The sequence below is a fragment of the Danio aesculapii genome, chromosome 7, assembly GCF_903798145.1.
Source record: "Danio aesculapii chromosome 7, fDanAes4.1, whole genome shotgun sequence".
NCBI classification, from domain to species: domain Eukaryota; kingdom Metazoa; phylum Chordata; class Actinopteri; order Cypriniformes; family Danionidae; genus Danio; species Danio aesculapii.
In genome coordinates this window covers 16,977,205-16,993,151 of record NC_079441.1, presented here as the reverse complement: position 1 = coordinate 16,993,151, position 15,947 = coordinate 16,977,205, and the positions used below count along the sequence as shown (strand labels likewise).

The window sequence follows — 15,947 nt, the reverse complement described above, 5'->3', positions numbered from 1 at the left end:
CTTTGGACTGTGAGGTAAACCGGAGCAAACCCACACCAACATTGGGAGAACATGCAAACTCCACACAGAAATGCCAACTGACCCAGCCTGGGACTAGAACCAGCGACCTTTATGCCGTAAGGCGACAGTGCTAACCACTGAGCCACTGTGTTGCCCAAATTAAATTATTTTGGGAAAAAAAATTACCAGGATAACTTCAATGCGGATACTAAATAATTTAGCAATAACTAAAATATAATAGCAAACATAATATTTAGATTTCAGAAGGATCATTTTGATGTTGAAGACTGAAGTAACAATGCTGAAAATTCAGCTTTCCCACAACAGAAATAAATTATATTTTAAAATGCATTATAATATACAGCAGATATTTTAAAAAGTCATAATAAAGAAAATCTTACCAATACCAAACAGGTGAAATGTGTACATGAACACTCACAAAAAAAATCATCTTTTCTCATCCCAAAATCATTCTTCGATTCATTTTTTTAATCCACTCTTCTATGATAATTTGCATCTACAAAACCAAGGCAGGTGACAATTTGCCCACCTCTACGCGATTAACACACTAATCACCTACCATTAAGCACTTTCAGGAATGTAAGCACATAATGTGTTGTCAGTGTGGTGCTGCAAACACCTTGAGAGCAAAATAAAACATTTTTAAGATCACAAATGCATAAATGCTTTAAAATGCTCTACTGAGAAACCACTATTTGCATGCCTGTGCTTTTCTGTTGTTTTAGTTAATACATGTTAGTCATTTACACATTTGACAGCTAGTTTTGCAAAAATAATAATTAAAATTACAGTTCTATAATATACAAAGCCTACTAGTCAAGGGTGCATGGTCAACCCAGACAATAAAGAAGAATCCCAATAAATTTTAATTTGAAGCTCTGACGTGTAATTGTTGTTTGTAAGAGCAGGGAGAGGTCAGTGCCTGAGGATGATGATAAGATCCCATCAGGGTTTGACAGGGGTGGGAAGGGTGTGACGAGGTTTCATAAAAAAAAAAAAAATCTCATTTAAAAAGTAAATGGAGCCACCTTTAATACTATAATATCATCATTTAGTCTGTTTATAAGCCAGCATAGTTTACATGAGTTAGCATTTTTAAATTGAGGATGAAAAGGGATATCAATCTGCATTGGTGCGTTTTAGTTGTGGACTGACAATTCACTTGCAATATTCACACACACACTTCAATAAACTACAGTACAAAAAATAATATAATATAATATAATATAATATAATATAATATAATATAATATAATATAATATAATATAATATAATATAATATAATTTACCACAGTGGAATGATCCGCCAACTATTCCGGCATATCAGAATTACGCAGCAGAATCCTTCCAGCCGCAACCCAGTACTAAGAAACGCCCATACATTCTCACATTCCCACACACACTATGGCCAATTTAGCTAATCCAATTCACCTAGCGCACAACTTTCGACTGTGGGGGAAACCAGAGCACCTGGAGGAAACCCATGTGAACACAGGGAGAACATGCAAACACCACACAGAAATACCAACTGGCACAGCCGGGACTCAAACCAGCGACCTTCTTGCTGTGAAGCAACAGTACTAACCATTGACCCACCGTGTCCCCAATATAATATAATAAAATAAAATAAAATAAAATAAAATAAAATAAAATAAAATAAAATAAAATAAAATAAAATAAAATAAAATAAAATAAAATAAAATAAAATATAATATAATATAATATAATATAATATACACAACCCAACACAACACAACACAACATAATATAATATTATATATGTATTTTTTTGCTTCTCACCCCTCCCAATTCTACACAAGAGAAGAGAAGGGATTCTCAAAGTTTCAGTTCAAAGGTCCAAAACCGAAATTTCATTCATGCCAATGGTCCAGAAAAATTGGTTATAAAAACACTTGTTTAATAAACATTTTAATAAACATGCACATGCATAAATTAACCATTAAAAAAGTTAAGTGCCTTTTGCATTTGAAAATACAGTCATGACAACAGTGTTGGGGGTAACGCATTACAAGTAACGTGAGTACCATACTAATATTACTTTTCTAACTAACTAGACAGTGAACAGTGTTTTTATTTAACTAACAAAAGAAATAGTACAAACGTAGTAAACACATTGCTTTAAACTTTTTAATATTCTGTATATGCGGTATGTATAACTCTGGGTTCAGGAAGTTCTCGGAAAATAACATTGGCCTAAATTATTATTTTATTTTTTGTGTTTTAAAGGAAAATGAAAGTGTAGGCTATACAGTGCATTGTTAAATGCAGAGCTGCAAGTTCAGAAAGAAAAAATACGCTGCAAGTTCTGAAAGAGATCAAGCCTCAGCCAGGTAAGAACAAGTAACGCAAAAGTAACTCAAAAGTAATGTAACAGATTACTTTCTATAATAAAAGAAACTAAGTAACTAGTTTTTTGGGGGGAGTAACTCAATATTGTAATGCATTACTTCCAAAAGTAACTTTTTCCAACACTGAATAACAAGTGCAAAAGCTGCAAAATAACAAGTGACACTTTTTCAGCAATTTTTATAAACAAAACCCAACCAGAGTTTGCAAAAAATAACATGAAGCAAAAAACAGAGCAGTCTAGTGTCTGTAATGGCACTGAATTCCATCAGCTCACTAAACCTTTGTTTTATACTGGCGTTTGACATTTCCACTCTTCAAAACTACAATGATCTCATTGCAAATCCAATAGAATAGATGTGTTTAATTGAACGTATAATTACGTCAAACTTCATACGCTGACTGGATGTCATGACAACAGCGTCACACAATAAAAACGTTGCGTTTGCTTTAATTTCAGACCATTGACCAAAAGATTAAAATATTAACAAGATTTTCTGTTTATCAAAGTAGTAAATCCACACTTTTAATCTCCAACACATAATTGGTGCTCTTGAAAAATGAAATAGAACTGGATTGAATTCTCTCCACATCCAGGACAATTTGCAATAAAAACAACAACAACAAAAATGTTACTTTTGCGTGCAGTGCACACAACAAACATATCATGTGGTCTTGTGAAAGTTTCTTGTGAGCTCACAAAATGTTTCTTGTGTGCACGATAAAGTCTTCATTTTTGTATTTTTGCAAAAGTCTCTTTAGGGGCTCCATACACTCTCAAAAATAAAGGTACTAAAGCTGACACTGCTGCGATTCCTTTTCACACCGCACACGTTTGTACCAAAAAGGTCCATATTGGAACCTTAATGGCACATATTAATAACTAAACCAGTGGTTCTCAACTCTAGCCTTTAAAGTCTAATTTTCTGATTTGTTTTAGTCCAACCCTAATTAAACACACCTTAACAAGATTTTAATCAGTATCTTCAGGATTGCTTTAAAGTTGCAGGCAGAGAATTTTTTTGCCAGGTTGGACCTAAACTCTGCAGGAAAGTGGATCTCAAGGGTCTGAATTGAGAAACTCTGACCTAAACAGTACAATTGTATACCGTCTGAAGCTTTTAGGTACTATTAGGGTCGTAACCGGTATGTACCGGACCGAATCAACATATAAATTTCGGTGCCTAATTTTGGTGCCACTGGTGCTGCGACAAAGACATAGGCATCAAGGGGTGCATCAAAGGCACACATAGGTACGCGTTGTGTCACACCATCTCTAAAGGTTTAATTCTAAACAACTTTGAGAAATACGGACATCGTCTGCTATGTTAGGCGCTTGTTCTAGTTGTTTAGGTAACGGACTTTAAAGGACCACAGACACCAGCGATGCAAAATGCCAAGGTATTTTCTTTCCACTCGGTGTGCGGTACAAAATGCCATTAAAACAACACTCTTCCACCAGTCCTTACTTCATATTCTTATCCAATACCTCAGCTTGTCAGGGGAGCATGAATGAAATGTTCCTGAATTAAAGTAAAACTGCCAAACTGCAGTTTAAGTCGAAAAATTAAAAATTACATCAAACTCAGGAGGAAACGTGGATAGTGTAACGATGCAATGACGTTAATCGATCTATGTACTATAACATGTAAGACGGGATTATGAAAGGAACATTCAAAAAGCAATTCACGTAAACACCTTAATCATATTATTGTCTTATTCAGATTAAGGCAAATCATTAGATTACTGATGTCAATGTAAACTTCGTCACACACCCCAACCCTAGAAAAAAGGAGTTCACTATTTTGATGACGGCCTTTCCACAGGTTAGAAGCAAGCTAATGTAATTCCATAATGCAAATCTTAAAGGGCACCTATGGTAAAAAAAATCTACTTTTCAAGCTGTTTGGACAGGCATATGTGCATGTATGGTGTATAGACCGTCATATTGGGGTGATATAAGCACACCCAGTGCTTTTTTTTTTCAATTTAACAACATAAAAAACGGTGGACCAATTGGAGCTGTTTTCAAATCGACCACAACTTTACTTAGGAGAGCGGTCCCCCCGCCCACCAATATTGATTGACAGGCGCGTCATCATATCCTCAGTTTGTTGATTCACGTCCGCCATTTTCAGCGTGAGTCGAAGCAATATCACTAAAGGAACACGCTAGCTCTAATTTTAGATGCAAGGCTCCTTGGGCTCAACACAAGATCAATATTCTCCACATTATCGCTCTAATCGGAATTATTGGTTGTATCTTTAGGTAGGTTTGCAAACATGTGTACTTCTCATTGAGTCTACCTTATACTTCAGCCGTTTGCATTTCTCGCGATCCCAGAAGCTCCCTGTGATCTTAACTAGCATGCGTTTTAGAATTCTAAACATAGGTTTCTATCAGGGTACACTCAAGTCGACGGCTGGGCGCCGCGGACCACTGCAGAAACCTATGTTTAGAATTCAAAAATGCATGGCGCGACGATTCGGGACACTTCATGTTTCTGGTGCGCCACAGAGAGTGTGCGTGGTTATTAGTTTCTGTGTACAAGCTCGGCACTTGAAACTAGCACACAGTTGGCTGTAAAACTGTACAAAGACACAAATGATTTTGTACTCTCTGCTTGGTCTGTGTCCGAGTCGTACATGTACGACTGAATGGTGATCCTCTCTCTCCTTCTCTGAGTCTGCCTGTCAGACTCTGTAGCAAACGCACAGCGGGTAAGCTCATAGCCCTGCCCCCTTGTTACGTTGGCGGGAAGCCGAAACTAATTTACATGTGAAGCAACACACCCATAAATCAGCGAACTGTGGACACGCCCCCAACATGACACTTTTTAACACATTATAATAAAAAAATCGGAATTGTGTTTTAAACTGAACCTAAACTGGCACACTCAGAAGAACCTTAATATTAATATTAAATCATAAAAAAGAGGTAAACTATGTGCCCTTTAAATTCATGCTAACAAACAAATAATCAAAAGAAATATAAGAATGCAATTCAAATATATAAAATATGAATTTAAACTTTAATTATACTGTTCAACTAAAATTATTAAAATCATTTTTTTTGTCAAATTAAGGTTTTTCTTGAGTCATCCACCATAATTTTGTGGCACAAAAGTATCAGTCCAAGCACAGTTTTGACACTGGTACGTAAAAGTATCAATTTAGCACCAATATCGAAATAACCCCAGACGATACTCAACCCTAGGTAGTAATATGTACCATAAACACATAAATATGGAGCCCTTTGGTACAAAAGTGTGGCTTTTAAAAGCATATCACCCCAGTCTCATACATTTATTTCTGAGAGTGTGATATTCACTCCCTAGTATTCTAGCTTTTATTTTTCCAACAATGTCAAAACCTTTGTGCTAGTAGCACTTTTTTTGTGTATTGCCTTTCTCATTTTTAAGTCTCTTTGGACAAAAGCCTTTGCTAAATGACCAATTTTATGTGTAGTTAATTAATTATTTACTTTAATGTCAAGTCAGAATTTAAAGCTATCTTCATAGCAAATAAAAATTGTGATCATACAAAGATTGCATAAATAAATATTAATCAAGCAAACAGTAAAACAAAGAAACAAATTAAACAAAATGAAACTAGATTCTTCAATTTAATATAGAATTAGTGTGTGTGTGTGTGTGTGTGTGTGTGTGTGTGTGTGTGTGTGTGCGCGTGAGAGAGAGAGTCAGGTGCACGTCTAACAGCAGTGAACAGAAGCATACCGTGCCGAGGGCAGAAGGTTAAGGGTGGTGTTGAGCACATATGGCAGGTCAGCATGTCCCTGCTCCACGAGGAGCACCAGAGCGTCACAGCAGGCTGAGCGGACGACAGTACTGTCACTGCTGCACTGCTCCCACAGAGACTCCAGAGCCGGACCCTGTGCATAGAAAACACAACTTTATCATGCAAAAGTCTACCATAACCGGTCCAGAAAAGCCTCTTTAGGCTAAAAATGAAAATTCTGCTATTTATCTTTCATTGTCACAACACAAGTGAAGATATTTTAGATGAAATCAGAGAGCTCTCTCATCCTCCATAGACAGCAATGGTGCAGAGATGTTCAAAAGTCCAGAACAATTTAGTGTGCCTTCTATTTGAGTTACTGTGCCTTTCTATCAGCTGGAACCAGTCTGGCCATTCTCCTCTGACCTCTGGCATCAACAAGGCATTTGCTCACTGGATATTTTCTCTTTTTCAGACCATTCTCTGTAAACCCTAAAGATGGTTGTGCATGAACATCCCAGTAGACCAGCAGTTTCTGAAGACCAACCCATCTGGCACCAACAACCATGCCATGTTCAAAGTCACTTAAATCCCCTTTCTTCCAGATTCTGAGGCTCAGTTTGAACTGCAGCAGATTGTCTTGACCATGTCTACATGAGTTGCTGCCATGTGATTGGCTGATTAGAAATTTAAATTAACGACCTGTTGGACAGGTGTGCCTAATAAAGTGGCCACTGAGAGTATATGAAAACAATAGAATGAAGATAAATAAAGATAATTGGTTTATGGTTTATAGTCTGTATAGTCTTCAATGTTTAATTAAACACAATGAATCTTTGTTAAAGTGGCAAACTTTATAATTTCTTGTCCAAATGGTTTAAATTCAATTGAAATCCCTTGAGATCCAGCGTTGTGACTATTGCAGATTTGCATCGATGCTGAAACTATATATTGTGCAGTTCTACTTTAAAGGCAATGGGTTTACTCACTTTTTTAAAGTAAAGTAACTAACCGCTTTTTACAGTGTAGAAGGAATCTGATGCTTGCTTGCTACGCTGCTGACTCCAATTGCAATAAGTTGTACTGTCCGTAGTAAACGTGCACACTGAACTGACAAAAGGAGTGACGATATAGCCAAACAAAGTCAGATGTACAGGGGTTTTTGGCACACATTAGTGTTCTTGAATCTTTTTATCATTACAATTGAACCACTGAATCCATGGCCAACCTGAGTTAAAAAAAACAAAAACAAATCTACCATATTAAGTCCTTGGATTTCAGACACCCAGATCCAACACATTACTCACAGCCCACATTTACATTAACATCAACTATTTAGCATGCAGCTTCTTGGCGTCAATATCATGAATAAATTAACAGTGTTCTGACATTTCAGCAAAACAAACCTCTTTGCCCAAAAATTTCTTTTTAGTTTTGACTGCAATCATTATAGAGGGCCAAAATTATTGGCAGAAATAATGATGTTCAATTAGCGATTCTCCAATGGCACATTTTGACAGTGCTATATATTTTATACACAAACTTTAAAAGGGCACCTATTACGCAAAAATCATTTTTATAAGGGGTTTAAACACAGTTGTGTGGCAACAGTGTGTGAATATAGCCAGCCTCTACTGATAAAAATGAATTAATTCTATTTTTTATAATCACACTTCATAAAAACACCCTGCAGAAACACTTTGATTAACATTTTCCCTTTGTACATGTCATTAGAGGGGCAAAGCCCCACCCATTAGTGACAATCTCTCCCTCTCTAGAATAGACAGCCCTGAGTGTGAAGTAGCCGTCTGTCATTAGAGTTTTCACACCATACCTGTTGAAGATCATGTCTACATAGACTACCTTCTTCTGAGACACTTCTTTTGACATTTTGAGAGGCAAAACAAACACAGACGCAGGGGACAAAGACAGTGACTATGTTTACATGGATACCAGTAATCAAATTATTTGGAAAATTTTTAATTTGTCGACTTTAACTGCAGTTTTGCAGTTTCACTTTCATTCAGTTACATTTCATGCATGCTCCGTGACAAACGAGAAGTTGGATGCGAAGAACTGCAGGAAGAGTGTTGTTTTAATGAAATGTTTGATACCGCATGCCGTATGGGAGAAAAAAAACCTCAGCATTTCTCAGTAACTTATATGCACTCGGTATGTAACGTCAGAAAGCTGTTTGTGTATAAACTATCCTGTCACAAAATGTGACAAAAATCCAACACGGCGGTTATAGTTTGATTAAGGTGTTTACATTAGGAGAGAAGCATTTACAGCGGATCTTTCAGTTCATAATATCGTAGGGATATTATTGTACTGTAAACTTAGTAACTAAATAATTTTGACTATGGTTTGTCTTTAAAAACTGAAAGAGTCCTGCTGATGATACTAACTAACTTTGCCTCTGATTAAACATAAAGAAAGAACAATGATCGCTCACTTACCAAATCTGTAGAGACAGGACAATCTACATGAACTGGAACCACATCTTTTTAAAAAGGAGTCAAGTGGCAAATCTGGATTTCACCATTTCCAGATGCGAAAAGCTTGAGTAAAAAAATGTTCCTTACAAACATACTTTTGTGGAGTGTCAGCAGAGCACTGTAATCCACACGTGAGTCCAGCTGTGCTCTCATAGCGGGAAATTTTCATTGAGGCATATTTATAAAAGCAACACTGAAAAATTCTTCTTCCACCTGTTTTAATTACGGTTGGCAACACAATGTGGCGTCTCTCTGCTGTCTGAACACTGTAACAGGTAAAACAGTCTTCGAAGCTATCATGCATATTAATAAAGTTGCACCTCATTCACAATAGCGTGCGCTGATTGCTTCAAATCTAGTCCATCGCTTGAATTAATACTGAAAACTTAAAGACATCATGTTGTACCCGCCAGTACAGAAAGCCACTCTGCATGCTGGAATTTACAGAAAGATCTTATCGTCGTGACGTAGCTTCAAAATTTCTTTTCAAACCCGAAGAATGAATTTGCGAAATAACGCAAAAACAACCAATTTTCACTTTTTTAGCATCCTAATAGTGTTTTTAGCAGCAGACACGTATAAGACTGTCAATATTTCAAAAAATGTGTACACAACTTGGATCAAAGCCTAAAAGTGGCAGTTTAATAGAGTTATAAACAAAATTTAGAGGGGTATTTCTAGCTGAAACTTCACATACACACTTTAGGGACATCATAGACCTATTTTACATCTTGTAAAAGGGGCATAATTGGTCCCCTTTAAGAGGTAAACGTCTCAGATGTGTGGATGCTTATGCTGGGCTGATTTCTAAAATCTTTTCAGAACTTTTGGTTTATTATTTTTAGTCAATTATGCAACTTCAGAAACATAATTTGAAGCCATGATACAGTAATTGCAATAAACTCAATACTTTGTTTCTTTTGATATGAAATAAGGTCACATTTTGTCTATTTTTCTGACAAAATTCAATCAATAAATGCCATTCTTCAAATGAGAAAAACCTGAATCAATCAACTCATTTCTTTGCTACTTAATAAATGCTACTAAACAAAAAAATGATATGGTACATTGAAAGAAATTGCACAGCTTGCTGAAATGTATCCTATCACACCTAATCATACCCGTGAAAAAGTTAACCATTAAAACAGTTTATGAACAATACGTCTCTTATAATGTTACATTTACTTCAAGTGGCCAAACATATGGATGAAGTTAAAATGACTAACCTTCTTGTGAAGTTTTTTTTTTTTTTTTTCAAACATTTCTCAAGAGATATTTAATGAAGCAAAAACATTTTTACAGTATATCTGATTTTTTCCTTCTAGAGAAAGTTTCCTATGTTTTAATGGTTTTTAATTTTTTAAAACCATTTAAGGGTCAATATTATTAACCCTCTTAAGCAATATGTTTTTAGATTGTCTACAGAACAAACCATCGTTAAACAATGACTATTGGTATTATCCAAACTTGCCTAATTAACCAAGTTAAGTCTTTAAACGTCACTTTAAGGTGAATACTTGTATCTTAAACATATCTAGTAAAATATTATGTACTGTCATCATGGCAAAGATAAAAAAAAATCAGTTATTAGAAATGAGTTATTAAAACTATTATGTTTAGAAATGTGCTGAATATCTTCTTTACAGCTTGTTAGCTTGTACAGCTTGTTAGTTAAGAATACAAACATTTCAGATGATATTACAGAAAATGAATGGGAAGAAAGTTGTGTTCAAGCTCAAAGATTATTGATCAATATCCGTTTTAAACTAATCCAATATAATTGGATAATGAGAACATATAACAGCTGAAATGTTAAATAAATTTAATAGAAATATTTTGGAAATTTGTGGAAACTGTTTGACTTACAAAGGCACACTATTCTATTGTGTTTGGCAATGTGAGCACTTTCAATCCTTTTGGAAAGAATTAATATATATAATCTCTAAAACTATTGGTAAAGAAATCCCTGTTTTGCCCTAAAATTTGTATTCTTGGTCTTTTCCCACCTGCCTTATCTCTGAAGACATATGAACAGAAGTTTATAAATCTGTGTCTATCGCGTGCGAAGCGCCTGATCGCCATTCACTGGAAAAGTATTCATGGTTCATCTTTGTCACTCTGGATTAAGCAAATGTCTTCTTGTATAGCAATGGAAAGACTGACTTAATCAAACTAAAAATTGACATTTTTTACAAGATTTGGGACTCTTTCCTTCATTTTTTAGATAAGAATGGACCAACAGTTTAGTAATTCCAAACAATGTGACTATGTTAATGTGCACTGTGTTTGTTATGATGAACTATAATATATTATTTCACTTTCATTGGAATCTATATGTGTTGAACTGTCAATGTCCTAAGGTATTTTTTTACAAAATTGCCTTTTTTATCATTATAAATTATTTATTTTTTTATTTTTTATTTTTTGCATGTGCATATTTTTTAAGGCTCTGTCGGGATGGGGTGGGTGTTCTTTGATTGGTATTTGGTTACTAATACAGCATACAATATGTATCGTATCACATTTTTCTGAAACAATAAAAGTATTTGGTGTTATTAATTAAATGTGATTAATGAAATAGTTTTAGATCATTAGACACGATGTGTGATATATGACCCCTAGTGTATACAGATATCCAGTGACTTACTTTAGTGCTGGTCTGACAAATCTTTTCATTTTGGCCTTTCTCTTTCAGCACTGCAGCGACCAGTGTCCTTACAGCCTACAATTAAAAAAGAAGCCAGTCAGTACAGATCAACAAGAAAATCTGCTTCTTCACATGCCTTCAGCAAACTAAACAATTTAACATGAATTTCTACAGGCCTGTTTTATAGGACAGAGAATCATTTTACTGAATTGCTGTGGATTTTTTTAAGCCTGATTTTTTTTTTATTTACCTGAGCCTGAATGAGCGAGCTGGGGAACTCAAGCCTTGCCTTTAAAGTTTCAGTCATCTTCAGAAATCATGAATGATGCTCCACACTGAAAACCAACAAATTGATATACAAGACATTAAAAGGCATTCATTCACTATTTTACATGCAAAATTTGCTATTATAGACAGTTAAATATATAGAATAACTGTAGATGAGCTTTAATGACAAATAGTATTTCATCACTGTATCCAACAAGGTTTGATTGGGCTGTGGAAACATTCTCAAACTGAAACAACACATACTGCAATACCAGTGCTCATATTGTAATACATTTCTAACAGCAATGCTTAAACATAATAATAATGCAAACAGCATTTCAGAATCAGTATCGAAATACTTTATTAATCCCAGTGGGAAATTGCTTTTGTTACATATACGTGCAAATAGATAAAAAGATTGAAATTTTAATTTAAATTAAAAGTAAAGGTTAAGATCAAATAAAATAAAATACATCTAATATGGAAAAGTTTTACAATATAAATATGTACAGTTAAAGTCAGAATTATTAGCCCCCCTGAATTATTAGCCCCGTTTATTTTTTTCCCCAGTTTCTGTTTAATGGAGAGAAGATTTTTTTTTTTAAACACATTTCTAAACATAATAGTTTTAATAACTTTTAATAACTAAAAAAAAAGCTTCTAGGGTTAATAATGGGTTAATAATTTTGACCTTAAAATGGTGCATAAAAAAAAGTAAAACTGCTTTTATTCTAGCCTAAATAAAACAAATAAGACTTTCTCCAGATGAAATAATATTATCAGACATACTGTGAAAATTTCCTTGCTCTGTTAAACACCATTTGGCAAAATTCAAAGAGGGGCTAATAATTCTGACAACTGTATACACGTATTTAAAATGCATCATGGACAAGCTTTACAATATACATATGTAATACACATTTAGCATTTATTTATCATACATTTATTTTTCTTGCCACTTTAGAATTTTCTCAATTTATTGCATATTTTCTCAGTCGAATTATTAATCCCTATATAAAGAATTAAAATATACTTTCTGGACATGAACATGAAAAAACTAAACAATGAACAATAATCTGTAATGTGTATTGCTGTTGTTATATTATTAATATTGCTTTATCACAGCTTTTATTGTTATTTTTGTGTTATATTGGTTTTATTCAGCACTTTGGTCACCGCAGAACTGAACTGAAAAACTGAACTTAAACGAATATAAAAAAAAATTATAAAATAAAATGGAAAAAAATAGTATAAAAATTAACAACTATTATTGTTATTTATATTCTGTTTTTTTTACAATGTGTTATGTTAGTTTTGTAAAGTACGTTGGTCATTGCAAACCTGAAATAACTGAATAAAAAATATCAATAAAAGTAAAATAAATTAGTATAAACATGAACAAAAATAGTATAAAAAATAAACAACTATTAATGTTATTTTTATTATGTTTTTAGAATGTGTTTTGTTGGTTTTGTTTAGCACTTTGCCTTTGTAAAACTGAAGATAAATGTGCTTTAAAAATAAACTTTACTAATAATAAAAGAAAAATAAAAATATTAAAAGAAAAGAAAAATAAATAAAATAGTATAAAAATGATAAATTATTATTGTAATTTTTATTCTAGTTTTTATAATGTGTTGTGCTGGTTTTGTTCATCGTTTTCTTCTCTGTAGAATTGAAGATAAATGTGCTTTATAAATAAACCTTGCTAATAATAAAAGAAAAATAATAATAAAAGAAAAATAAATAAAATAGCATAAAATGATCAACTGTTATTCTTATTTTTATTCTGTTTTTTAGAATGTGTTGTGTTGGTTTTGTTCAGCACTTTGGCCTCTACAAAACTGAAGATAAATGCGCTTTATAAATAAACTTTACTAATAATAAAAGAAAAAAACAATCATAAAAGAAAAAGAAAATAAATAAAATAGCATAAAAACAAACAACTATTATTGTTATTTTTATTGTTTTTTTTTAGAATATGCTCTGTTGGTTTTGTTTAGCTTTTTGGACACTGCAAACTTGAAATAAAAAATGAACTTAACTGAATAGGAAAAAATAATAAAAGGAAAGGAAAATGAATAAAAATAGTATAAAAATGAACTGCATCAGTTAGCAACTGTATACAGACAAAAAAAGGACTTCTTACTGAATTTAGGACTTAAAATTGGAAGCAACAACAGCAAATTAAGTCATGAAAAAAGTCATAGGAACATATTTAGAATCAACCCTCATTTCCTCGAATGAAGAACCTCGCATAACCAATTATAAATAAAAAAACTGCCGTGCATCTACTTTATCTTAAAGGTATAATTCATTCTTCAAAATATCTTCTTTTGTGTTCAACAGACGCAAGAAACTCATAAACCCACATGAAAAAAAAGTAAATGGTGAGTTTATTTTTAATTTTGAGGTGAACAATCCCTTTAGCAGAATCACAGGTGTCAAAGGATCAAACACACACTGAACAGGTGCTCCAGGACAAAAAGCACCTTCAGGGCGATACCATCAGACAACCCAACACCACTTCAAAACTAAAGTAATCTAAAGTGAAATTAAATAAAGACCTGAGACATATAGTCTGCTCGTATCTAAACGAGAGAGGACAGAGAACCATCTAACAGATGGCACTGGCAACCACATCAATGGGATGCATTATTCACAAGTGACTTTTGCCAAAGCTTCAATGTCCGTCCAGTTGCAGACCGCCGACTTCAGTGTCTCATATGTTGTCTTGTAATGAACTCATGGCGTAGAGTAACGGGATTACCAGACGTCCGTTTGACTGACACTGGCTGATGGCCACTGGAGATTCAGGTTTATACCACCACGGCACATGGGAGGAACACAGACAAAAGCAGGCCCCTAAAATGCAGCCCCTCCCCTCACGGGACTGATATCTGACAAGCAAGTGCTGCGTGTGCATGGTGAAATACCTGCTGTGTTTCTATACAGCGTGACACTTTAACTACAGCAGCATTACTGACAGCAAAGAGATCAGGTAAGAACTCAAATATACTGACTTGTGTCAAAACTATACAAGCCAGGTAGTTTTATTATTTAAAAATATGTTGTGTACGTTGTAGCTTTGCAACTATTATATTTTGGAGATAAACTTGATAGTAGAATCTATGAATGACTGGTATGAGAGATATTTGCATTCTGACAATGCTAACTCTAATGGCAGCTTTACTGACAGCAAAGCGATTAGATAAGGACTAAATATAATGACTTGCACAAAACTCTAGTAGCTACACAGTTTTATAATTTAAAAATATATATTTTTATGTTGGTGTAGATTGTAGATTTGTGACTATTATATTTTGGAGACAAACTTGATAGTAGAATCTATGAATGACTGGTATGAGAGATATTTGCATTCTGACAATGCTAACTCTAATGGCAGAATGACTGACAGCAAAGAGATCAGGTAAGAACTGAAATATACTGACTTGTGTAAAACTATAGCCACATTGTTTTATTATTTTAACATATATATATATATATATATATAGACATACATACACACATATATGTATGTATGTATGTATGCATGCATGTATATATATATATATATATATATATATATATATATATATATATATATATACATACACATATACATTTATATATATACACATACATTTATATATCTATATACATTTATATATCTATATATATATATATATATATATATATATATATATATATACAGACATACATACACACATATATGTATGTATGTATGTATGTATGTATGTATGCATGCATGTATATATATATATATAATATATATATATATATATATATATATATATATATATATACACATACACATATACATTTATATATATACACATACATTTATATATCTATATACATTTATATATCTATATATATATATATATATATATATATATATATATATATATATATACAGACATACATACACACATATATGTATGTATGTATGTATGTATGTATGTATGCATGCATGTATATATATATATAATATATATATATATATATATATATATATATATATATATATATATATATATACACATACACATATACATTTATATATATACACATACATTTATATATATATATATATATATATATATATATATATATATATATACACAGACATACATACACACATATATGTATGTATGTATGTATGTATGTATGCATGCATGTATGTATATATATGTATGTATGTGTATACACGCATATATACATTTATATATATATATATATATATATATATATATATATATATATATATATATATATATATATATATATATATTTATATATATATATACATACATTTATATATATATATATATATATATATATATATATATATATATATATATATATATATATATATATATATATAT

The 15,947-nt window shown here is 32.7% G+C and overlaps 1 protein-coding gene across 1 annotated transcript in view; it reads right to left on the bottom strand.

Annotated features, from left to right (window-relative positions):
- The window catches only part of focad (focadhesin), a 117,526-nt gene that overhangs the window by 100,224 nt on the left and 1,355 nt on the right, over positions 1-15,947 (bottom strand). The window contains exons 2-4 of the mRNA XM_056461147.1: positions 11,522-11,606; positions 11,272-11,346; positions 6,126-6,280 (exon numbers count right to left, since the gene is read on the bottom strand). Of these exons, the coding sequence (XP_056317122.1) occupies positions 6,126-6,280; positions 11,272-11,346; positions 11,522-11,578 (287 nt within the window). The 5' untranslated portion in view covers positions 11,579-11,606. The remainder of the gene's footprint in view (positions 1-6,125; positions 6,281-11,271; positions 11,347-11,521; positions 11,607-15,947) is intronic.